The following is a 26,390-nucleotide window of genomic DNA, read 5'->3' on the forward strand; positions in this document are numbered from 1 at the left end:
GAGCCGAAGGCAGTCGCTTAACCAACTGAGCCACCCAGGCACCCTGTCACTACAGTCGTTTAAGGAGAGTTAGAGAACCATGCACTCTCATCACTCCTTTGTTGGATGGCACTGAATCAAACAGCTTTCTGGTATAAAGCATAGGAATGAAGATGGGGTCAGACAAAATCTTGGCTTTAGATAGCTGCACATAGCTAGTTCAAGAATTTGCTATGAACAGAGCCAATTATTACTCCTCCATTAGAAAGATGATCAACCTGATCTTCCCTCAGTAAAATATTTCTTGCTGTTTTGGTCAGATTCTCCAATAACAAAACACCTGCTCATTCTACCAATGGACAAATGAGACTACCTCAGGATTTAAAAGATGCAAAGGAACTGATGATAAAAGTTATCAAATGAAACTCTGTGAATGAATTTGAGATTCATGAAAAGATTTAAGAGGGTAATGACATGGTTGTTAGAGAACACCAAGAAAGTGAACAATGAAAAGTACAAGAAGTACAAGTTCAAGAAGTGAGGAAGCTACATTGTAGCTAAACATTTATTAAAACTGCTTTTTACCACCTGATGAAAACCAATCAGAATTAAATGCTTGTACAAAAGCTCAGAGGACAAGACAGACATCTATTTGGAATAGTACAGCTTTTTATCCTGGTTTACCTATTAATGAGCACAAACGTGGGAAAGTCTTCCCAAATGCTGCTGCAGGTTTTCTTTCTGAATGTGAGCCGAAATAAGGGAAAGGAGAGGTCCTCTGAGCACCCAGTTGAAAATATCCCTCCTTAACCTTCCTCACTGAGCTATCTTGCACTTCATTCGAGTTTACCGTAATTTGTAATTATGTATCTTTGTGCTTGCTTGTTATCCAATGGCCCAGAAGAATTTAAGCTCTACTCTTTTTAACACTGCAAACACAGGAACATAGGGTTTTGTACATGGAGGGTGCTCATTAAATATCGGGAAGGTAAGTGAAGACAGAGGGGAAAAAAAGGAGATCACAGATTACCATAAACCGTTTACTTTGCTCTTATTCAATGTTGAGAAATTAATCACCTAATGGACAATTATGATCCAGACCAAAGCATACGTGATTTAGTTTAGCCTAACAAAAGTCTGAATTTTCTTCCAGGTCACAGAAACCCTCCTAAAGAAGTAAATGACTTGTAACCAACAAAACAAGAATTTTTACATTAGCCAAATAATTTGATCCTCAAAACAATCTTCCAAAAGAGACAGTTATGTTGGTGAGGACACTGGGGCTAAGAGCTCTTAATCCTTCACATCCTCCCTACAAACCTATGGGCTTGTAGTTCCCACAAAGAAATAGTGGCTGCATAACCTTGGTGCAAACTTTGAGAGACACTCGTGCCATAATCCTCATTTCCTACTGCAAATATGTGATCCAGATGGGAATCGTTCAACAGCTCAGTTCTCCATTTGCATTTTAGGTTTTGACGAGAGTCCCGTTCACTCTGTGTAATTGGTTAAATGTTGACCGCCAAATATATTTATGAGGAGATAACACGTCCAGGTCAAAGAAAGGGCGTGGGAACATCATTTTAAGAAAAGGCTGCATTGCAGCCAAAACTAACTCTGGGCTGCGGTCCACAATCGGTCTCTCCCGACTCCTCGCATTTCCTTTCTCCCCTTCACTGAACCATTCCTTCCTAGAGTTAGATTCGGTGCAACAGGCAGGTTCCTACCTTGGTCTGAACACTCTTATCAAACTTGTCATTTTTGAAGCTAAACGTATTCTGGTGCCTCTGAGGCCTGGAACGAGCCACGTTCCCTTTCTGGGAGCTCATCGTGGAAACCACAATCACCTCGCGCTGGTACAAGGAAGACGCGGGGAAGACCAACACGCCAGCAACTACCCCACGGAGGCTGGGGTAGTTGTCACTGTCACTGACCCGGAAGGAACTTATCCAGCCTTTCCGCCCCCGCCCCCGTCAGCCCACGTGACCCATCGAGGAGGTCAAAGGACTCCCTCTGGCCCGTGAAAACCCTCAAGGTTCTTCCACGCGGCCCAGTCTCGACCCATCCCCCTCCGCGCAACCTCTCTCTCAGTCCCGGCGTCTAAATCCCGCTTCCTTCGAAGCGAGAATTCCCCCATTGGTCCGAACGTGGCAGTCCATCAAGGCGGAGAGGCGGGGAACCTTTGCTTTGATTGGTTCTTCTTTTCCGCAATCCCCGCCTCCTGCCGACTCAGCTCAGCCTCTCCAGGCGCCCGACTCCGCTGGGCGGCTTGTGATTGGTTGAAGTCCGGCTAAGTTGCGCTGCGTCCCTCCCCCGGCCCGCTCGCTGGCTGGAGCCCGGGTCAGCTTGGCATCTTCCTCCAGTCAGTGACCAACTCCTGCCTTAGCGAGGATTTTGCTCGCCCCCTCGGTTTCCTTCCAGCTTTCCTCCCGCCACCAGAGCTAGTCCCGCGGTGGCAGGCTGAGGAGGAGCAAAGAAAGGAAGGTTAAAGAGAAGAAAGACCTGGCTGGGTCTGGGTGGTGTCTGCAGTGCCAGAAAGGGAGGTGGCGGCGGCGGCGGCTGTGACCACGGCCGCGCGGGACGTGAGGCCCGAGAGCAGCCGACGGCGGCGGCCGCTCCAGAGCCTCGCGCCGGGGCCGTTAGTCAGCAGAACGCGAGCCCGTGTGGAGGACCAGGGCCGGCGCGAAGCGAGACTCGAGAGCGCGAGCCGGGCCCCCCGGGCGCCGCCGTCCTTCCTCGTCCCGGCGCCGGGGGCTGCAGCCCTCGTCCCCCCTCCTTGGCCGCGCCCGCCCGCAGGCCGGCAGAGTCCGGCGGCGGCGGCGGCGGCGGCAGCAGCAGCAACGTGGGTCGCACCTTGTGGAGGACAGCGCGTCGGCAGAGGCTCTCTCCCGGCCCTTTCTTCCCGACACCTTGGCCGCGGCCCGTGAGGTGCAGGTGCGTGGGGCCGCGGCGGGCCGGGCGCTGCGGCCGGGCTCGGGGAGGGGGCGCTAGGCCCGGAGCCGCAGCGCGGGAGGGACGAACCCGGGCCGGGAAGGGGGAGGGGAGCGGGAGGCGTCTTTGTTGTTGGCGACCGGGATCCCTCTCGGCGGCGGCGAGAGGCGGGGAAGCCGCTTCGGATCGGGTCTGGTTTTGGCTTCTCCGGTGGTTCCGTGAAGGGGAGAGGTAGGAGAGTCCCTGCGAGCAAGGGTTACGGGAGTCTGGGGGCGGGAGAGCGGTGGAAAGCCGGACTGAGAAAGGTCTTAGGTCCTCTTGGCGCAGAAGGGTCTCGTTTCACTTGTTTTGCTTTTCTCCCCGTGGACAGAAAGATGGGGTCAGGTCCATTCTCGTCCCTAGCGCCCTGTGAGGTTGGCGGTGCCCGAGAGCTTTCTCCTGAATGTCCTCGCGTGTGCCAGCCTCGACCTGGGATCGAGTCGGCCCCGTTCCCGATGATTGGTGTTCCCGGAGGGCCGTCTTAGGGTTCTTTTTCCCTGGGTGCCTCGACTTGAATCGTAACCTGTTTCCGAACCCTAGATTGGGCTCCTCGGTAACTGCTTTTGAGTTGGAAAATGAGAGGTTTTGTTTGGAATTTTTTCTTAACCCTGAAACGAAAGTTCTGGCGAGTTTGAGTGTATCGTTGTGAAGCCCCCCCCCCCCCCCCCCCCCAAGAAAAAAGAGTTTACACCCCGCTTTTTTTTAAAAAAAAAAAAAAAAAGTTAACGGCTTTGATCCTTGGGGAGATTTCTGCCAATGCCAGAGACAGTTTTTGGTTTGTTCTTTTTTTTTTTTTCTTAAACGATGCTTTGGTAGAAGTCTACGTGCGGTGGGCTTGATAGGCAAAAAGATGAATAACGGAATACAGAGAGGGTGACCTTTAAATTTTGGCTGTTTATGGAAAGGTGTTTTCTGCTTAATATATTTCGTAATCTATATGCATATAATACCTCATCCGCAAGATGATTCATTGATTTTTTTTTTTTTTTTTTTTTTAAGGCTCCAATACATAAAAAGAATTTTGGAGATCTTGTGTCAGCATTTGGAACTGCCTAATGAGCCTGAGTAAAAAGTCAGGTACATGTTGTAATAGCGTGTATCTGTTTACATTAACAGGAAAACTTACAATAAAGTGAACTTTTCTCCATAGGTTGTCTCTTCATACTTTGATGGCATAAACTCATTTGTGTAACATATCTAGTATCTGATCGTAACCAAGATTTTAATAATCATAATTACCAGTGTTCTTACCAGGGACTGCCAAACTTTTGTTGGTTAATTTTCGTTAGAGTAGAGGTGGTGGCTTAAAGAACAGGGGAGATAGCCATGTTTCAACTTAATAAAAGAAATAAAATGCCTGTTGGGCAGTAATTGCTGTATTATTTGAGGTCCGTGAGCAAATGGAATAGCACCCTCACCCATATTTTGACCTCCCTTTTCTCCTGCTCTGGTATTAATAAGGTTAATTGGGAAGCATAGGATTAGATTTTTAGCAGGCTAGTCAGTTTTAATTTTGTCCCGTGCTGTGCAGGACTGTAGTTGGTAAGTGGCTTGTTTCCTTGAGTGTCTTTGCCCATTTTGAAATATGTATGAAATGATATCTGACAAAGAATTTGTTTCCTGTCGCAAAATTATCAAAACATCATGGCAAAATAAAGTCTTTGATAACTTAATGAGCACAGAAGAACTAGGCAATTAGTGTCCGAGTTCTGTCGCTGAATTGGTCTACAAACTCAAGCAATCTGAGTCCATTTCTCCATCTGTAATATAGGGCCCATAAAATGTGTTACCTACACATTTTATAGAAAGGGCAGTGAGAACCAGCAGTTACTTTATGTGACATTGATTTAGTTTATTAATAAGAGTACTTTTGGATGCAAATCTCTCATTTTGGTATTATGAATTTCAATTCCTTGAAGAATTAGCCTTAAGGAAATGCAGTTATAATAGGGAGAATGCCTGTCCTATGTGCCGTCATCTAAGAATTGATAACTCAAAATTCCCTCCATGTTAAGATTGGTGTAAATATCCTTAGAATCAGTGATGGTGAGGAAAATAGTGACAAATTGGCTTGGTTGGTTTATTTAGTGGTAGATTTTATTTCTAGTATATCCAAGGTTTTGTTCTTAATTCTCAAAACTTACTTCTCCCTTTCCTACCCTGTTAAAAAATTCTCATATATGTATTGCTCTATATTATGCCTCTCAACCCTAGCCTTGTGAGTTGGGGAGGAAAAGTGATGTTTTATGACATTTTTAGAGATAAAATAAAGCCCAGAGAAGTTAATTCTTTGAATTGCCTAAAGCTACATAATTTGTAAGAAGTAGAACCTGGGTTTTCTGACTTCTAGTCCTGAATCCTTTGCTTTGGAGCAGTGTTTTCCAAACAGTTGTTTGGACCCAATAGTTTTTCTAATTCAGATGAAATGAGAATACAGCAATATAAGTATTGGCAACATACAATATAATGAATATTCATGCACCCATTACTCAATTGAAGAAATAAAACTACAAAACAAAATGAAGCTTCCTTTGTACTTCGAAAACCCCTCTTAAATCCTACTTCCTCTTTCCCCTACTCCCAGCCACTAACCAAAAAAATAGACTGCATCCTTCCTATCCATGTGTTTATACATAACTACATGCCTTTATGTCTTTGAACATTATATAGTTTTTCTTTGATTATTTTAAGACTATTTAAATATGTTTGTATCTGTAGCCTGCTTTCTAAAGTCTATTTGCCAAGATTTATCTATGTTTATTCAGGTAATTCTAGTTTATTTTTACTGTGATAATGGTATGTGTTCCATTATGTGACTATCAGATTTCTGTTGATCATTTTGGTTTTTTCCAATTGCTTATTAAGCACTGTGGGGAATATTCTTGTATATGTTTACTTAGGTACATGTGCAAGACTTCTCTAGGGCAGTGGTTCTTGAGCCTATATCCCATTTTTTATAGAAATATTTTATAACTTCTCCAATTCTGCCCTAAAATGAAATTCGAAATAATCAGCTCATTTGAAACTTAATGAACTTACAAACTTATAATAAAATTAAAACTTAAATTTACATTGTATTTTAAAGTAATGCTCCTACTAAAATATAAGAACTAAGAGTAATGTATTTCACTGTGTAGATGCTCAGACCAAACCACACTCTAATCTTGCTACCAAGTGTGATAGTAGACTAGTAAAATCAGAATTCAGGGAGCTTGTTAGAAATCAGAACCTCAGGACCTGCCCTACTGACTCATGCTGCATTTCAAGAAGACTCCCAGGTGAATTGTGTGCACATTAAAATCCAAGAAGCACTGCTGGAAGAAACAAGTCAAATACTTTGCACCAGTGTTTAGTTAATCACCATGAATAGGGTAAGCTACTGATGCAAATTATTATTTAAGATTTTATTTATTCATATTAGAGAGTGCAAGAGTGCGCGCGCACAGGTTGGGGGGAGTTGTGCAGATGGAGAGGGAGAAGCCGACTTCTTGCTGAGCAGGCTAGATCCCAGGACCCCGAGATCATGACCTAAGCCAAAGGCAGACGCTTACCGGACTAAGCCCTCAGGCGCCCCTACTGATGCAAATTAAAACAGATGTGTTGAATTGGCTGTTCAAATACCGATGGTGGCACTGTTGTTGATGAATGAGTTTCTGAAATAACTATTTTCAGTAAAGTTCGGACCAAAAAAAAAATGCAATCTTCTCTCTTTACACAGTGGTTGCGTTCTTTAAAATCTTCATCTATATTAAAGCAATACAGGGTGCCTAGGTGGCTCAGTAGGTTAAGTGTCTGCCTTCAGCCCTGGTGGGGATTGAGTCCCTCATCCTGCTCCCTGCTCAGCAGGGAGTCTGCCTCTCCCTCTCCCTTTGCCTCTCCCCCTGCTTGTGCTCTGTCTGTGTCTCTCTCAAATGAATAAAAACGAAATCTTAAAAAAAAAAGCAATACAAATATACTTTGTGTTAAGTCCTGTTTATAAATATCTGACCTTATTTACTCTCACGTGTTTCAGTAATGGTTGAGGGGATCTATTTTCCCACCTTTCAAATACCTTATTAGACTTCTTAAGGTTTGCCATGCTGAGGAGTATGTGAAGTGTGGTACCTCATTGGAATTTTCATTTGCATGTCCCCAGTTAGTCTTATAATTGAGAACACTTTCATTTATATTTCTGGGCATTCATGTTCCTTTTCTGTGAATTGCTTATTTGTTGTTGGCTTTTTTTAATGGGATTGTTTATCTTACTGATTTCTAAATGCTTTTTATGTATTCTGGATAACAAGGCTTGGTAGCCTTTACAAATACCTTCTAGTCTTTAGCATGGCTTTTCACTTTAAATATGGTGTTTTTTTATGACTTAAAGTTCTTAGTTTTAAAGTCAAATATATTTTTTCTTTCTTTCTTTCTTTCTTTTTTTTTAAGATTTAAGTAATCTCTACACCCAGGTGGGGCTTGAACTCATAACCCCAAGACCAAGAGTCGCATGCTCTACTGACTGAGCTAGCCAGGTGCTCCTAGTCTGTATTTTATGATTGTGCTTTTTCTCTTTAAAGGAAGTCTTTTCTATCCTGAAGTTGTAAAGATTCTGATACAGCTTTTTAAAGTATTGCTTTTTTATATTTAGATCTTAAATATAACGAGGTATATGTGAATCTAAATTTATTCAATAAAATCACTACCCTTCATAGTGAAATTGTTTTTTTGTTGATGTGTTCTGATGGAATTAGTGATATTAGATTGTATTTAGTTTTTAATATTCCTTTATGGCAAAATTAAAATTTGGCAACTCTGTCACTCCATCTTTTTAAAATTTAACTGATTTTTGAAATTCCTAAGTTTTGGAAACCACTGCTTTAGGGTACTTTAATTCCCATTATGGCATTCTGTGCCATAAATTCAGCCACTAAAGCATCACAGAAAGTGAGCAGGCACTCTTTTAAGTATTGATCTTTTTGTCATTTGCATTCTTCACATTTCAGTTTAACATGTGTCTTCATCACTTTTTGTTCTGGCTAGAATTTTTTAATGGTTATTACCCTAATTTTTAAACAGAATTTTAGACTAAATTCACATATTACTTTGATGTTAATTTGTCTCAGAAATAGATTGTTTTGTTTTCCCTAGAATTAAAAGGGAGAATGGTTACGCAAGTTCTTTACACATACAGTTAAAGGTGAAAAGTGGTAAGGGAAAATTGGGTCAATGTTGACTGGGTGTTAGTTACTATTTTAGATTTTTGGGGGGTACATCTGTAAACAAGCAAAGATCCTTAGCTTCCTAGAGCTTGCCACCTAGCAGAGGACCACAGACAATATGCAAAATTTTAAAAATATCTAATATTTAGAAAGTGATCAGTATTTCTAAAGAAAAAGTGGTGACGGGCAGGAGGGAATCAAAGGAGGAAGTTTGACCTATCAGATAGTGTGGTTAAGGTAAACGTCACTGAGAAGGGGAGAACGAGCATCAAATATCTAGCCATGCAGATATTAGCAAAATCTTGAAAGAGTTGACATAGTCTTTAAGTTAAACGTGTATCCTTTGCTCTCATTTAATAAGTTGTGTGAACTTGGACAAATTAACTGAGTTAAATCTGAAGCCTTGATTTCCCCAAGTATTAAAGGATGGTAACCTGAGAAAAGTATTATTAAGATTAAAGGAGATAACAAGTGAAAACACCTCCAACCCCCACCTAGTTCTCATGTGGCACTCTGTATTTTCATAGCGTTTATCACAGTGTAATTATCTGTGTCACCAGTTGATAAGTTTTATCCGACCTCTTCTGAAATACTAAGGAAAAGAACCAGTCAGTGTTATAGTTTATTAACAGATTCATTTGTAAACTATCTTTAACCCCTTTTTTATGTGAAAATCCTCAGATTTGTTGAGAAAGTGTTTTGTATTTAAGGTGTCTTTGTGCTAGAGCTTCAAAATATATTACAGGCATTACCTCATTGATGACCACACACCATCTTTCTGATGGAGGCAGTGGATATGTATCATCTTGCACTTGGAATGAATTGAAGCTGCTAAATGGTATAAAGTGACACAGAAAGTCAAGGAGAATTTGGATGAAATCTGATTACATTTGGTTATATTTTTCCCTGTGCTCCTTTTTTTCCCTTTCTGCAATACTGCTAAAATTTACTTTCTAAAGTATAAAAGCAAAGACATGTAGCTTATGTTGTATTGTTAGATTGTGTGGCCTTTCAGAAATCATTATGACACAAATAATATTTTAGTTATGACTTTATTTTCCATTTTCCCCCATGAAGCTTCTCATAGTATCTAAGGAGGTAGTATTAGAATTGGCAATAGTGTTAAAGGTCTTCACTTTTAAAAATACATACTGCTGAAGAAATTCAAACATTATGGTTGTCTTGGATTATTAAACATTTATTTTTAAGATGTAGTCACATTAAAAGAATAGGGTTAAGAAAATAAGCATATGCTTAGTGTAGGTCAGGATAAAGAAAAAAGAGGGTTTAAATAACCTCATTAACTTGGTTTAAGCAAATCTGCGTTATAACCTCAACAAACCCAAAGTAGAGCAAGAGTGCCTCCAGGAACAAAAATAGAAGACATTATCATTTTATCAATTGCAGTAAACTTGTTTGGCTTCTGAATTTAGATTGTTCTTAATTGTGTTTTTAAAGTTAAAATCAATTGAGGGGCGGCCCCTGGGTGGCTCATTCGGTTAAGCAGCTGCCTTCGGCTCAGGTCATGGTCCCAGGGTCCTGGGATAGAGTCCCGCATCGGGCTCCCTGCCCAGCGGGGAGCCTGCTTCTCCCTCTCCTCCCAGCTTGTACTCTGTCCCTATCTCTGTCTCTCCCTCAAATAAATAAAATCTTTAAAAATAAATAAAAATCAGTTGAAATAATCCCTCTAATAAACTTTTCCCAAACATGCCATCTACCAACTCTGACCTAGATATTTTAATTTTTTACTTTCTAGCTTAGCCAATCCCAACCCCAAAAGTAAAAATTATTCTTTTTTTTTTTTAAAGATTTTATTTATCTGACAGAGAGAGAGAGAGAGAGCAGGAACACAAGCAGGGGGGAGTGGGAGAGGGAGAAGAAGGCTTCCCGCTGAGCAGGGAGCCCGATGCGGGGTTCAGTCCCAGGACCCTGGGATCATGACCTGAGCCGAAGTCAGGCTCTTAACAACTGAGCCACCCAGGTGCCCCAGTAAAAATTATTCTTTGCACATCAGTTATTACCAAGAAAATAATGCTGTTCGGTAACTGGTTTTGGCAAGCTCATAACTGAAACACTGGGTTACATTTTGTTCAAAGCTTTTTAAAAGACCTTAACGACACTTGTATTAATAAAGATTTAGGGCAGTAAAGTTAGTAAGAGTGAGGGGAACTTTTTAAAATTATACATTAAGGACATTCAGATAAATCCTGTACGGTAATTGTTTTCAATTTTTTTGTTAGAATTCATAAAGACATTTTGCTTCATGATTTGATATTTTAAAAAAAGTTTCATTGAAGAGATTAAATCTGTCAGCATGAGCATTCTTCAGGGGAGATTTTTTTCCCCCCATACAGAAAGAAATAAAAAAGTGCTTAAAAAAACAGTAAAAGTTGTTTAATTTATTTGTAGAGGAAGTGATTGAGTTGGGGAGGGGATTTAACCAATGGAGAAGGAACAGTATGCACAAAGGCATAGAGGGAAGAAAGAATAGGTCTCTCACTGAAGAACAGTTATGTTCAGTAGAATGAATCAATAGGGAGGGGCGCCTGGGTGGCTCAGTCGTTAAGCGTCTGCCTTCGGCTCAGGTCATGGTCCCAGGGTCCTGGGATCCAGCCCCGCATCGGGCTCCCTGCTCTGCAGGAAGCCTGCTTCTCCCTCTCCCACTCCCCCTGCTTGTGTTCCCTCTCTCGCTGGGTCTCTCTCTCTGTCAAATAAACAAATAAAAAAAAAAAAAAAGAATGAATCAATAGGGAAGTGCTCAGAAATAAGGCTAGAGACTGGGAAGCAGAGAGGGTGAGGGGATCATGTATGACATACTAAAGTAATTTATTCAAGGGGACGGTAAGGTCCATTGAAAGATTTAAATGGGAAAGTGACATCACCTGGCAGCAGTGTAGAGTGTGGATTAGAAGAGTGATAGGTATTAATGAGTGATTTATAATGTTAAATAAAAAGTGGTTGAGCAAAGATGTGGCTGAGGGAGTGGAGAGAGCTACGTAGGAGGCCTTGATTGAGAGGAATAAAGAGGAAAAGGGAGGAGAGTGGGAATACAGATGGAGATAGGGTCTGTAGCTTAGGGGAGAAGTCTGTGCTAGAGATTGAAGTTTTTAGATTTAGGCCTTGTTAGTATGTAAGAGGTAGTTAAAGCTATGGGTAGAGTTGAGATCAAAAGACTGGAAAACAAAAGACGGAAGTAGTAGTTAAATCCATGGGTTTAGGTGAGTTAAACAAAAGAGGAAGACAAAAGGTCAGTTTGTAAAAGTAATAATAAAACCTTTGAAGAGGTCACCAGAAAAACCAAGATTGGAAGTTAGTTTCAAGAAGGAAAGAAAGAACAGTGGTGTTGAATGTCACAAAGTGATTGTGTAAATTGAAGACTAAGTACCCAGTGCACGTTGGAAAAAAAATTTTTTTTAAGATTTTATTTATCTATTAGGGAGAGACAGGGTGCTCAAGAGCACATGCCTGAGTAGGGTGAGGGGCAGAAGGAGAGGGAGAAGCAGACCACCAGCTGAGCAGGGAGCCAGACTCGGGGCTCGATCCCAGGATTCTGGGATCATGACCTGAGCTGAAAGCAGACATTTAACCTACTGAGCCACCCAGGTGCTCCTGCACTTTGAAATTTTAAGAGGTTATTGGTAATCTTAAATGGGTCAACAGTTTTATGATAAATGTTAGATCGCAATTCATTTGGGACCTCTTGTGGAAGAGTGGGGAGTGAGAATAAAAAAGTTTGTTTCTGAAGGACACTCAGAGATGGTAATTAGAATCTAGATATAAATACACCCACTTTTTTTAAAAGAGGAGAGTCTTGAATATGTTTATAAACAGAAAATATGAGCCAGGAGAGCAGGAGAGGCTGTAAGGATATGGGAAACGGGGTAATTGATTAGGCAGGGCCTTTGAAGATGCTAGAGGCATTGGAACAAGCTAGAATATGTGTTGGAGGGATTGGTCATGAGGGAGGGAGACCTCCCTTAAAGGAGTGAAAAGGCAATCGGGATTCGATGAATTGATTTCCAGGGTTCAGAAAGAGATTATCAGATATGTGCCTGCCTGTTCCCAAGTAAAATAACATCTTTTTCTGAACCTAGTATGCCAGGAATTTAGATGTTGCCTCATTTAATGTTCCTAGCAACTCTGCAAAGTTTACAGATATGAAAAATTGAGGCTCAGAGAAGTAAGTTGTCTAAAGCCATGCATCTAGAAGGTAATTCAGCTATGATTTGATTGCATTTATGTCTAGTTCCAGAGCTTAGTACTAAAACTTTTTTTTAAGGGCCAAATTCCCCCAAAAAGGGAAAAACAGTAAGAGGCTTCTAATTTAAGTTTTGCCCAGTGAAATCACTTCAAAACATATTTTTAAACTTAGTGCCTATTACAATTTTTTAAATTTTTTACATGTTTTCTTTTTCACAAAAAGAAAAAAATAGAAAGGACATAATGTCCAAACAAGTAGAAGGCAAACCTTTGAAATCATTAAGCCCACTACTCTTGTCCGTAGCTTTTCTCATTTTCCCAAAGAATAACTTTATCAACAACCAGTACCAGTCCTCAAACCATGCATTCCAAAAGACTCTTGAAATGAGAATTTTATACACAAAAATATAGTACATTGTTACTTCAGCTGTTACAGCTAAACATTTATGTTCAAAAAAACTAAATAGTGTAGTTCCCCCCTTGCTAGAAACTCTTTCATATTTTGTTTTGCTGCAAATTGATTTCTGAGGGTTCTCATAACCAAACCTCTAAGAAATTAATAAAATGGTTGATAAACTGAAGCAACTCTGAGAAATGTATAGCATTAATTCCTGAACTATTTCCTTTTGTTAACTTATTAGCTACTTGTGGGGTTTTGAAAGCCATTGTAAATCCAAATGTCTTTTTTTTTTTTTTTAATTTTTAAGTAATGTCTACACCCAATGTGGGGCTTGAATTTACAACCCTGAGATAAAGAGTTGCATGTTGCTCCAATTGAGCCAGCCACATGCCCCCACTTCTTTTTAGAAATAGGAGATCAAATTGCTCTAACATTATATCATTGCTTACTACCTTACCTTGTCCCTTTTTGGGAATATTCTGTGTGCATAAACTTATTTGCTTATAGAAATGTAAGTATTGCCTAATCAGCTATAACAGCACATCTTTAATCACATGTGTAATTTTTTTTTTTAAGATTTTATTTGCTAGAGACAGCACAAGCAAGAGGAGGGGCAGGCAGAGGGAGAGGGCTAAACAGGCTCCCCGCTGAGCAGGGAGCCCTGTGCTATGCCGGGCTCAATCCCAGAACCCTGGGATCCTGACCTGAGCTAAAGGCAGATGGCTTAACCGACTGCGCCACCCAGACGCCCTCGTAACTCGTTTTTTAGGGTTCCTACTAACGTGAAAAACAGAGCTCGGCTCCGTGTTCTTTAAGTCTGAAGTTGTGCTTCTTACTATGATGGCACTGGAAAGCGATGAGAGTAATACAGAAAAAAAATCAAAGTTCAGAGGCTTATAGCCGCCATTATTGCCAACATTCTCCTCTCCTAAGTCCTGAAGGTATGGAGATGGTTAGCTGATAGACAGCAAAAAGACATTTGCTGATACTCCCTGATGTTGATGCTAAAGGTGGAAAAGGGAAGAACTTCTTAGCATGTGAGTATTCCAGTCACTGGATAGTTTTACTTTTGAGTGAGGATCGGCTCCACCACCTGAGGTCTTTGCAGCTGCAGTTGACTACCCTAACTAGATGGCAGAGCAAGTCACCTTCAAAGACAAATTTGCTTCTTTTAAAGTGCTGTTAGGGCATTTGATTGCTACCTTTGCACTATGCTGCACCTGGGGATTACAGGAGCAAATCATTTATTTTAATGCCTGAACCATTTTCACAGGGTCCTGGGCTGTGCTCTGCCGGGAGTCTGCTTGAGTTTCTCCTCCTCTGCCCTTCCTCCCTCCTCTCTTTTGCTCTTAATAAATAAATAAATCTTTAAACGCCTGAACCACTTAAAAATGAATGCTTCAAGATGTAGATCCTTCTCATTGGCACACATTTTATCCCAAAAGAAGCCCTCAGTCAAACATAAAAGAACGTTCAATTTTTTCCCGTAGGAAAAATTATCTCTTCAAAATCATTCATGAGTACTAGGCTCTTTAAAATGGCCTCCCAAATTATTCAGTTGGGAAACATTTAACTTTTTTTCTTTTTGGCCAACCATCAAATAACCCTTTAAATAAGGAACGTTCCAACCTTGTCAAAGGATGCTCATGATATAATTTGACAAATAAAAATATAGTGTTACTGCTTTATGATCAGGAAATTGATTTGCTATTTTGCAGTTAATGGGCATTAACCAGGTAAAACATCTTTAATTACTAATTTGTACATGTGGTAATTATACCCAACTTAATGGTCTGTTTATTTAACTGCCTCTCTTAAGGATTTTAAATCTCTCAGAAGGTGTTTTTTTAATGCATAGAATGCAGTGTAAATAGAAATACAATTTGTAATTATGGTTTCCAAAAAGATTCAAGCCATAAATTGAACATTAGTGTTGTGAATCTTGGTTCAAAACAACAAAATCTTTTTTTCTTTTTTTTAATTATATTTATTTGTCAGAGAGAGTGAGTGAGCACAAGCAGGGGGAATGGCGGGCAGAGGGAGAAACACACTCCCCTCTGAGCAAGGAGCCCAATGCGGGACTTGATCCAGAGACCCTGCCCTCGTGACCTGAGCCAAAGGCAGACACTTAGCCGCATGAGCCACCCAGGCATCCCAAAACAAAATCTATTTTGATTATATTTAGCATTATTTCAGTTTATATTCTGTCAGTTCTTTAGGTATAACTGTAAGTTCTTATTTTCTTTAATCTCTTTCGCTTAGATTGTTATTAATCAGGTACTTCCTCTGTAGTGTTAAAGAAAACACATGGTCAATGACCGCATAGTAAAGACAATAGGTAGTAAAGATAATAGGTATTTATCAAGTAAGCTCACAGGTATGTGGCAAGGATCACAATTCTCAACTGTAAAGGAAAAGAACTGGAAGCTGTAAAAAAATAACCTAATTTAGGGGTGCCTGGGTGGCTCAGTTGGTTAAGTATCTGCCTTCGGCTCGGGTCATGATCCTGGGGTCCTGGGATCAAGCCCTGCATGGGGCTCCCTGCTCCTCCTCCTCCCTCTCCCTCTGCCATTCTCCCTGCTTGTGTTCTGTTACTCTCTCTCTCAAATATTTTTTTTTAAGATTTTATTTATTTATTTGACAGAGAGAGACACAGTGAGAGAGAGAACACAGCAGGAGGAGTAGGAGAGGGAGAAGCCGGCTTCCCGCGGAGCAGGGAGCCCAATGCGGGGCTCGATCCCAGGACCCTGGGGATCATGACCTGAGCCACCCAGGCGCCCCTCAAATAAAGAAAGTCTTTAAAAAAAAAACAATAACCTAATTTTGATTTGAGGTTCATAGATCTCTCTGAAAAGGGGCATTTGAGATTGGAATAATGAGAAGTCAGTAGAGAGGGTGCAAACCCTGAAGTGGAAACCAATTTCATGCTTTCAAGGAAATGGGAGATAGGGAGGGAGAGCACAACCATAAGTGATGAAAGGAGAGCGTATCAAGGTAAATTTGGAAAGGAAAGCAAAGGCCTGATCCTGCAAGGCCTTTAAGGACTTGTGGAGAAGTTAGATTATTACAAGTACCGAGGGAAGCCATAGAGGAGTTTTTGAGCAGGTTATCTCACCTAGTAAGCTGTGTAGAACATTATGAATGGGAGAAATTCATACTTAACCTCAGCTGTTTTCCATTTGTTTGTTCACACGTTTTGAGTTCCTTCTGTTGTCTTATTCTACACAATCCTGGTTATTCCTTTCATTTGTAAAAGCTGGGAACTACAATAAAAGCATAGAAAAGTAACTTAAGTAAATCAAGAGAATTGTATGTATTTTTACCTATAATTAAGGATGATAGAAATTAAATGACTTCTCAAATGAACTCTTGTATTTATACTTTTAAGATATTGAGGTCAATGTAAACTTCCTGCTATTTGATACTGTTTTGACTTGTATTTAGTAATGCTCCCACAAGTTTCCTTTTTTCTTTAGAAATGTCATATTTAGAAACTATTTTTATATTCTTAATAATAGAAGGTACAATCAGATTTCTTTTTCTGTAGGAGCAAGAAGAGGAAGAGAACTATATCTAGTTGTATAAAGAAATATAATGTGAACATAGGATATGATGCCCAGAAACATCTGGGCAGATAAAAAGAGAGGGAGGATTCAGTATAATAAAATACACTTGCTGGAAAAGCTCTAGCTCTCATATTTCAGTTTTCTCACATTAAAATTGAGGCACTTAAGGGCATAAAAGTTCATTTTAAATAAAATTATAACTAGAAGCACTAGTATGTAAGGTGATATTTACTAACCCAGATAGTGGCATTTGGAAGGATGAATGGACTATCCATCTTTAATGCTTGCTTTCGCCTTCATCCCAAACAAGTATTTACAACAGAGGTACAGTACATGTGTAGACTACCAAAAAGCTAGCTATCAGATTCTTCTCAAATCAGATATCAAAGATTTGCCCACACTGTTTTTTGCAAGCCACTGTTCCCCTTCTCTCCGTTCTACTCTTCTCCAGTTGCATCACTTGGCATAAAGATTCAGAAATGTTGTTCTCTATTAGCTTTGACTAAAAGACTTTGCAAACCTAGTCTAGAAATTGTCTCTCAAAGAAAGCAAAAGTCTACAATATTCACTTGTTTCTTTGCTACTTGGCTCTTTAAAAGGAAATATAAGGCAAAATTTTTATTAACTGAAACATCCAATAAATCAAGGTTATCTTTATTTTGCAGAGTAGAAAGTTACATATGTTATTGATGTAGAGAAACAATTACTTTTAAATGTAGTCAAGTGTTGATATTAAACTGAAGGATGTGATTTACACATTTTGCAATATAATAACCATTTGTTGATTTTCTACTTTCTTAATAGTGTGTTTAAGGTACCTCCATGTCTCCATGTAGTAGGTTCAAATTTGTGCCTGTTTGAGACTTGTTTTTGAAAATCTTAAATTTGAAATCTTAAAATTTGAATAAATTCTTCAGCAGTACAGTAGTTACCAAGTTAACTGTGCTCCCATCAGTACATAGGCTTTTAGGCAGTTGCCTAAATGACTGCATCATTCTAATACATGTGTAAGGAACTACAGTGGTTTCTATACATTGCTGAACAGAGATTTGTTTTTAAATTTTTCATTTGTCTAATCTTTCCCTGTCCCGGTGTTTTCCCTTTCTTTCTACCATGCACTCTTTGCTTTAGTATTATACTATTACTGTCCCAGCCTGGAGAGTTTTCCCTCCTGCTTTTGGAAATAAGATCCTAGTTTAAAGTTCTAAGTCCACAAAGTTTTTTTCTAATTATTGATACCTACTTTTGTCTGATTTCTGAAGCTTAAAATCTACCCCACTTTATATAGTGCTTAATATTTATAAGATGAAAAGACCCTGTACAGCGTTGATTTATTAATAATACATATTCACTTATCATAATACATTTAAAATATTGACTACCAATTTACAAAAGAGCACATGAATTTAGAATTCAAAGAGACTTGAATGACTATGAGGCCAGTTACCTTGTGTTTTCAAATGAGGAAACAGAGCACTTAAGTGATTTTTCCAAAGTCTGGAAGAATTTAAACTGAGTCCTAATTTATTAAATATGTTATTGTTTAATTAGGCATTTAAACCTTTTTTCTTTGAAATAATTATTCTAGTTTGTGTTATGTCCTCAAGAAAATGTGTGCAAAAGGTAAAATTTTCATGTTTGAAGAAACATTGACAGAAATGTTGATTTATTGGGATAGGAAAGGTATTAAGCACAAGTGACAGTGGCAAGTGTTTGTTACACCTTTTCTAGGAGTAGTGGTAATTTCTTCACATTTTTCCTTACTGCTGAGGAGAGCTAAGGAAAAGCAGCTGGCAAGCAGAGGAAATGGAAGTGGTGGAGATGGCAGTTTGTGGAGATGGCCAGACTGTTGGTAGACAGACTGAAGGCCATATTAAGTAAGAATTGACTGACTTGTTACACAATCTATGTAAAGAGACGCAATGATCTTGTTAAGGAGTATAATACTTATATTGAGACTGCATAAATGCCATAATCCCCCCATATCCCTATAAAAAGACCCTGTATATTCTATATATGGAGAAGGGATTGACAGATAAGAGGAATATACTTATATGCTGCTTATCATGCAGTTCTATGGTTCTGTTTTCCACATGGTTGATACAAATACCTTTTTCAAAATAATTTGTAGGAACAGTTGAAATTGTACTCTGATCTACTCTGAAGTCATGTGGTTTTGTTTTGTTTCTTTTATGCTGAAACAGATTTATATCTGCCCCACTTCTAAATAAGTGGTAGGATAACACTGACTTAATTTAAATAACTGAAATCTCACTCCTTCACCAAATAAATTTTTTTTTTTTTTTTTAGATTTTGTTTATTTTTTTGAGAGAGAAAATGAGAATGAAAGAGTATGAGAAGCGGGAGGGTCAGAGGGAAAAGCTGACTCCCCGCTGAGCAGGGACTCTTGATCCCGGGACTCCAGGATCATGACCCAAGCAGAAGGCAGTCACCTAACCAACTGAGCCACCCAGGCGCCCACCAAATAAACATTCTTAAGAGTTTGTATCTCAGAACTGGCTTAGTGGAAGAACCTATTATTTTGAGAATTAATGTTTAATACATATATGCATATTTGACCACTTTCAATGTCGGCATAACAAGGAAGGCAATTGAAATTTCTTTTCTTTTAAAAAGGAGTCTTTGAACCAAATGTTAAAAGTAGAAGGTAAACAAGGAAAAAGGTAACTTTCAGAGAAAGGAAAAGTTAGAGACTCTGGGAGCGCCTGGGTGGCTCAGTCAGTTAAGCATCTGCCTTCAGCTCAGGCCATGATCCTGGGGTCCTGGGATTGAGCCCTGAGTCAGGCTCCCTGCTCAGCGGGGAGTCTGCTTCTGCCTCTCCCCGGCCCTCTGCCTTCCCCCGCCCAACTGGTGCTCCCTCATACTCTGCGCGCTCTCTCTCTCTCTCAAATAAATCTTTAACCGGGATCGAGTCCCGCATCGGGCTCCCTGCTCAGCGGGGAGTCGGCTTCTCCCTCTGACCCAACCCCCTCTCATGCTCTCTCTCTCTCTCTCATTCTCTCAAATAAATAAATAAAATCTTTAAAAAAATGAAAGAGGTTAGACTCTGGATACATTTAATAAGAGGAAAACCCGAAAATCCAAAGAAAATTTTGGAAGGAGTAAATTATTTTGTTTCCATTCTATTTAGACATTCATTCTATTAGTCCCTCTTAGCTACTTTATATTTACATTCAAAATTAAGAAGCCTATATGCTAGAATGCAATTAGGTGCCATTGAACTCAAACCTTTGATGTTAGAGATAAGGCAGCTGAGATTCAGGGGAAATGACTTCCCTAATGTCTCAGAGCTAGTTGGTATCAGAATAGGGACTAGAATCCACCTTTTCTGATTCATATACCAGGGTTCTTTATACTATACCACAGACCAGTTAATGAATTTTTTTTTTTTTTTAAAGGCGGGAGAAGGACACCAGGGTGGCTCAGTTGGTTAAGCGACTGCCTTCTGCTCAGGTCATGATCCTGGAGTCCTGGGATTGAGTCCCGCATCGGGCTCCCTGCTCGGCAGGGAGTCTGCTTCTCCCTCTGACCCTCTTCCCTCTCGTGCTCTCTATCTCTCATTCTCTCTCTCTCAAATAAATAAATAAAATCTTAAAAAAAATAAAAAGCATCTGCCTTCAGCTCAGGTCATGATCCTGGGGTCTTGGGATTGAGCCCTGAGTCAGGCTCCCTGCTCAGCGGGGAACCTGCTTCTCCCTCTGCCTGCCTGCCACTTCCCCTACTTCTGCACACGCGCACATGCCGTGTCTCTCTCTCTCTCTCTCTCTCTCTCTCTCTCTCTCTCTCTCTCTCTCTCTCTCTCTCCCCAAATAAAATCTTTAAAAAGGCGGGAGGTTGAAACCTGATATGTTGTTACATTTAGACAGTAGTCAGTGTTTATACTTTTATATGTTCTGCTTTTTAAAATAAATGATAGTTGACATTTCTTCCTCACTTGTGACAAGAGGCACATGATTTTATCCAGCTCTTGCACATTGTTACAGCCTTGGTTTTATGGCTTAGGAAGTCATTTCTCTGCTAGATGATTTCATATCTCATGTATAACAAGGTTACAAGAAGTTAATATGGAGCAGTTAAAGCCCTCTAAGGCAACTTTTATTAATTTTATAACTTATTGGAGCTGCTGCTTAGAGAAAGAGAGCTACAGCTTTTCTTAGATTAATCTTTAGGTAAGAAGGGCAAATCAATCTATTAGCATTAATTGGCACTTAAAATTATTTCTAGTTAAAAATTTATGTGTCTCCTATGAAACACCTAAAAGTTTTCTTACTGTTCCCTGCTTCTTTGTGGAAGTCTACTAGTAGACATCCCAAGCGTTATTTTATTCTAAGATGTTTTCCATATAATCATCCCCAAAGCTGCTGGAAGAGAGAGATACATATAATACAACATTCCTAACCTAATTCAATTTCTTCAGCTCAGAAAAAGCACCCTTTTTTTTTTTTAAGATTTTATTTATTTGGCAGAGACACAGCGAGAGAGGGAACACAAGCAGGGGGAGTGGGAGAGGGAGAAGCAGGCTTCCTGCTGAGCAGGGAGCCTGATGCGGGGCTCCATCCCAGGACCCTGGGATCACGACCTGAGCAGAAGGCAGATGCTTAATGACTGAGCCACCCAGGTGCCCCGAAAAAGCACCCTTTCTGTACCAACATGAAAAATGTGTACATGGACTTAATCAGTTTTCTCTATGCTAGTTTTCTTTTTATCCTTGCCATTTGCCTTTTATTTTTGTTTTTTTAATAGTCTTTAATTCATTTATTGTTCTTGTATAAAGTATGTGATGGCCACAGCAGGAGCCTGAGTCCTCTATATGGAGAGTCTGGTGTGGGTCGTTATAAGATGGTCAGTGAATTTCTTTTTTTTTTTTTTTTAAGATTTTATTCATTTGAGAGAGACAGGCAGAAAGAGCACAAGCAAGAGGAGAGGCAAAGGGAGAGGCAGACTCCCCGCTTAGCCAGGAGCCCAGTGTGGGGCTCCATCCCAGGACCTGGAGATCATGACCTGAGCTGAAAGCAGACACCCAACCATCTGAGCCCCCCAGGCGCCCTGGTCAGTGAATTCCTGAAACGGAGACTCGGTGAATGCAGTCTGTTTCCAGAGTCTGTGTGAGCTAGCTGTAAGTCTTGGGAATGGCGTCAGAAGTGGCAGTGCAGCCCTTGGCTGAGAGGGGGCAGTCATCTCTACCGACCCCCGTCAGTAGCTTCTCGGGCACAGGGGCTGAAGTAATGCCAGTGCCTCTGGGGTCAGGGGTGAGGCAACCCAGCACAGAGCCACAGCAGCTGGTCATCTTGCATGGGACAATGTGGGGCTTGCCATTCTTATTCCCCAAGTAGCCTCGCCACACTGATCGATGGAAAGTTTGTCTGGGATCATGGCCCCACGGATGGCAGTGGCGACCTCTTTGGACCACTTAACACCCAGACTGCTGTTTTCATTGTCATCTCTGATGGCAACAAATACTTTGAACTTGGACCACTGGCCAGCACAGATCTGCTTTTTGTACCAGCATAGTCTTCAAAACCTCATCCTTGAGGAATGCCCCCAGGAAAAGTCAGTGATCTCAGATTCCTGGATGGGCAGGGAGAAGACATAGATCTCCTCCAGGGACTTGATCTTCATGTCCTTGACCAGGCCGCCTGGGATCCACTCCTTGTCCTCGGCCTTGGCTCTGCAAGCTCTGCAGTCTCCGCCCACTCTGACCACCACTGCCACCCCGACCCCGGATGCTGCTGCAGAGTCCGCCACCACGGCCTCCCATTCCGGGGCCCTCCCACCATTTGGTGTTTTTTCTGAGAAGGATATTTGCCTTTTAAAAGGTGGGAGAGAGTGATAGTCTCTTGTCCTGAGGAAGGGGTTTATATATGTCTTTTAGGAAGAGAAACATATATTCCTGTTTCTTCAGTTATTAGTATGATAATTTTATTATCTTTTTACAGATCTTCTATGAAAAGCTGGTAGCCTTATCTCACATCTCATTAGATTAACAGTCTAAAATTCTAACCTCTCCTCTCCCCAGTGTCTGTAAATCTAATTTTTTTTTAAGATTTTATTTATTTATATCAGAGTGAGCAAGAGAGAGAACATGAGCAGGGCCAGAGGGAGAAGCAGATCCCCCTGCTGAGCAGGGAGCCCCACATGGGACCTGAGCCGAAGGCAGATGCTTAACAGACTGAACCACCCAGGCGCCCCTCTAAATCTATTTTTTAGAAGTAAAATGTCTTGACCACGTTCTCTGGAACCTCCACTGGGTAAGTGACAGAACTAGGGATATCCCTTAATGCACAAGTAAAGGCATATCCCCAAACCAAGAATAAGAAGTCTGCTACTAGAATTGTAATCTGGTTTGTGTGCGGTGTAGTCTAAATTCTATATTAATCATATAGAAGTGAATTTTGGGACGGAATCAAAGTGTAGGTAGGTTAACATCCAGGTTGATTTCTTCTGTGGCAGAAAAAACTCAGTGCAACATTGGATATAACCCATCTTTACCACAAATCAAATAGGTGTGAAAGAAATGAGTTCTTAGGGCTTTTCAAATACCTCTACAAAAGTTCAAATGCTGTAGTTGTTTTAGATTGGGTACATCGTAAGACTTAAGAAGCATAAGATAAGTATGTTACAGAAATCTTAACCTGAGAACTTCCAGATTTTTGAGATTGTTTTTAGGTCACTTTGTTAGTAAATATTTTGGATCCTTCTTCTAAAAACTTTACATATAGTTTGAGGGTCCATAGGACCATAGATATTCTTAATAGTGGTGGTATTTTGGATAGTTTTCAGGTTTGACCCCAAGCTGATAAAACACTGATTTTGCATGGAATTGATTAAATAGTACCTAGCTCAGAACCATCCAGATAAGGGTTTGTCCAATGTCAAGTCTGAGATCAATGTATCACAGTATGTTAACCTATACATTGCCACTTAGGGTAGAATAAGAAATAATAAACAATTCGTTAGGCATTAGAATATTGACAAGATGGTACCATAGAGGCTGAAGGACTTGATACATTCCTCAGATTGCCCAGACTGCAGAGCAAGGTAATGTAGTACTTTTCTACCTTACAGATCAATATTGGCATATAGCAAAAATACTTAAAGTTCCTAAAATAAAACTATATATTTCAATTTTTCAAAAAAGTTAAATGTAAACATTACCTGCAATTCCTTAAACTTAAAAAATATTGGACATTTTATATTTGTAGTACTCTGAATCATCACTAAAAAATTCAGTTTCCACTCTATATATTATTTAAAGGTATCTTCTAAAAGTATGGAAATGTATAGGAAGGGCCCAGGAACTCCTGTTTCAAGAAGCTAGACTTCCTGGGCTTAAAAATGTTTCTTCCTTATTGTGTAATTAACCAACTGAACTACTTTATAAATTACCAACTATTAACCCCAAGGATGTATCTGTCCTTACTGTTTTGAACCTTATCACAGATAACATCTTTCATTGCATATACTTAATATTCAAGTATGCGTACTTCTAGCAGTTGCTGCCACACAGAAGTAACTCAGAAGCCCATGTTAGCTGAGCTTAAGCTTGTAAAACAAAACAAATCAAATAGTGTTGTCACTAACTTTTCACAATGAAGAATCTAAATTTGCAGGTTTGAAATTTTGATAAGTTATGAAAGCCAAGCTACTGTTTATTTATAAAAATATAATTACATATAGCTAGGTCCTGTAAAACCTTCACAAATATTAACCTTATTTGATCTTCATAACATCCCTGTAAAATAGATGCCATTATCATCCCCCTGGCCCAATTTACAGAAGAAGAAACAGAGATGTTTAAATTTCCCAAGACGACAAATATAGTAAAGCTAGGATTCATATTCAGCATTTTGGGTCCAGAGTTCATGCTCTTAATAGTGGAGTTAAAATTAGTGTGTGAGATGGGGCACCTGGGTGGCTTAGTTGGTTAAATATCAGACTTGATTTCAGTTCAGATCATGATCTCAGGTGGTGGGATAGAGCCCTGTGTGGGGCTCCACACCCAGCATGGAGCCTGCTTGCTATTCTCTCTCTACCCGCCCCCCACACACACATACATGCACCCACGGCTATGTGCCTGTGCACTCGTTCTCTCTCTCAATAAATAAATGTGTGAGAATGAAGAATGAAGTGTTTTGCTATGGTGTGAACGTAAAGAGTATAAAGAGTCCAGTGGAAGAAGGAAAAAAAGGATGAAAGAGCTTCCCATTTCATACCAAAAAAAAAATTAAATTAAAAAAAATGTAAGACTGGGTGAAGAAAATAAAGATGAGATAGTTGTTCAGGATGAGAGAGTATGTATCTGAGTAAAGAGGAGGGAAGTGGTTTTGGCCACCGGATGGCAAAAAATAAGTAAAATCTGAACTGGTATCTATATATTCACAGCTTTGCTGCTCTCTTGTGAAGTTGAGGTCACATTTTTAGAAAGGCAAATTTTAATACATAGAAGTGATGTATTTCATTGGACTTCAAATGTGTAAAGATTCTAGGAAGTCTTTGGATATATGCTTCAATATTAGCAAATTTCTATTTTAAAAAGTATGCCTGAAATGGACCACCAAACTGTTCTCAAAGGTGGCATCATTTTACAGTAACACCTATACTACCAACCCATGGGGATTTGTCATTTGGATTAACTTTGATATGTTAATGAATGTAAGTGATAGTCCCATGGGATGCTGATGAGTGGCACTGAATCTAGAAGTCAATTTGGGAAGAACTTTGAGTTCTTGAGTGTTGAACAAAGAACTTGAAATCTTTCAGTGTTTGTATTTCTGAACAAGGTATCCCTATTTACATCTTTTTTTAAAATCCTATTTTCTAGTTCTTTGTTAATGTATAGAAAGAGATGCAGTATGTTTTTGTGTACTGACTTAGTACACGACAACTTTGTAAATTCTTTTCCTTTTACTGCTTTTTCTTCATTTACTCCACTGGCCAGGATTCCAGCGCATTGTCCATGACCATGTAAGCTCAAGGTCTTCATGGTTAAACATTGACAGTATTCTTTTTTGAAGTATAATTTTTCCTACCGAATTTTTATGTATGTACTTTAGAGATTAAGGAAATTTCCTTCACTTTTTACCTAAAGATTTTTTTTTATGATCTCCATTGTCTCTTGCTATTCTGTCCCTCTATTTTAACTCTTTCTAAAAATGCTTATGGTCAATTATTCTCAATAAAGCATTTTTAAAAAAGCAAAAACTTCTGTAGTAGCTGTTCCAATGAAATAAAAAATGGCTGATATTTCACAAAACAGTGCTGCCTGTTGCACAGAAACTGCTAACATAATGAGTCTTAATTTAGCAATGCCTGATCTATAGTAGACTTTTGGAGTTTATAGATTTACCATCCAGTGTCAACTGCTAGAGGACAGGCAAAGAGGTCTGTCCTTGCAGTGCTGGGTAATGGGAATACTACCTATTTCAGAGGGTCACTTTGAGAATGAAGACGTGAATGAAGCAAGACCTAACACATCCGAAATTCAAACTGAGAGGTTGTTTGTTGCAAGAAAGAATAAGAACTGAGGTCCTATCAGCCATTAGTAACAGATTTCTATCTCCAAGCCTTAAATGTGGAGTTGAATGATTCGTTTCTGAAAGCTTGGCAGCCTCCCTGGGCTATGTCCTAGCATGGAAATGGAGATGGAATTGGTATTAGTGGTACATAAACCAACTTGGGATTTGAGCCAGTTTGGAGCCCTTGGATATTATTCAGCCTTTAAAGGGAAGGAAGTTCTAACGCATGCTACAACATGATAAACAAGAAGATATTATACTGAGTGGAACAGTCCACTCTCAAGGACAAATAGTATATAATTCCACTTTTATGAGGTACCTAACGTAGCCAAATTAATAGAGACAAAACTAGAATAGTGGTTGCCAGAGGCTAGGGTAAGGAAGGAATGAGGAATCACTGATTAAATGGGTATAGAGTTCCAGATGGGAAAGTTGAAAGTTCTGGAGAAGACTGGTGGGTGATAATTGCACAACAATGTAAATGTACTTAATGCCCCAAAATTATACACTTAAAGATGCATAAAATGATAAATGTTATGCATAT

General features: G+C 39.9%; 2 protein-coding genes and 1 pseudogene across 5 annotated transcripts in view; 1 reads left to right on the plus strand and 2 right to left on the minus strand.

The window, feature by feature from the left end:
* Positions 1-2,439, minus strand: part of CUNH9orf85 (chromosome unknown C9orf85 homolog) — a 71,154-nt gene extending 68,715 nt beyond the window's left edge. The window contains exon 1 of the mRNA XM_025891621.2: positions 1,707-2,439. Within this exon, the coding sequence (XP_025747406.1) occupies positions 1,707-1,808 (102 nt within the window). The 5' untranslated portion in view covers positions 1,809-2,439. The remainder of the gene's footprint in view (positions 1-1,706) is intronic.
* Positions 2,440-2,622: 183 nt separating this feature from the next.
* The window catches only part of LOC112838754 (uncharacterized), a 33,614-nt pseudogene continuing 9,846 nt past the window's right edge, over positions 2,623-26,390 (minus strand).
* ABHD17B (abhydrolase domain containing 17B, depalmitoylase) overlaps positions 2,784-26,390 on the plus strand; it is a 49,209-nt gene continuing 25,602 nt past the window's right edge. Inside the window, exons 1-2 of one of the 4 annotated variants that reach the window (XM_025891632.2) lie at positions 2,853-2,913; positions 3,949-4,026. The gene's annotated coding sequence lies outside the window, so the exon portion shown is untranslated. Of the gene's footprint in view, positions 2,914-3,036; positions 3,142-3,948; positions 4,027-26,390 lie in introns of those variants that run through there. The other 3 variants (XM_073878082.1, XM_025891633.2, XM_073878083.1) reach the window with 3 other exon arrangements.

The sequence above is a fragment of the Callorhinus ursinus genome, unplaced genomic scaffold (genome assembly GCF_003265705.2).
Source record: "Callorhinus ursinus isolate GAN/ISIS: 27379988/994484 unplaced genomic scaffold, GSC_fseal_2.0 scaffold28, whole genome shotgun sequence".
NCBI classification, from domain to species: domain Eukaryota; kingdom Metazoa; phylum Chordata; class Mammalia; order Carnivora; family Otariidae; genus Callorhinus; species Callorhinus ursinus.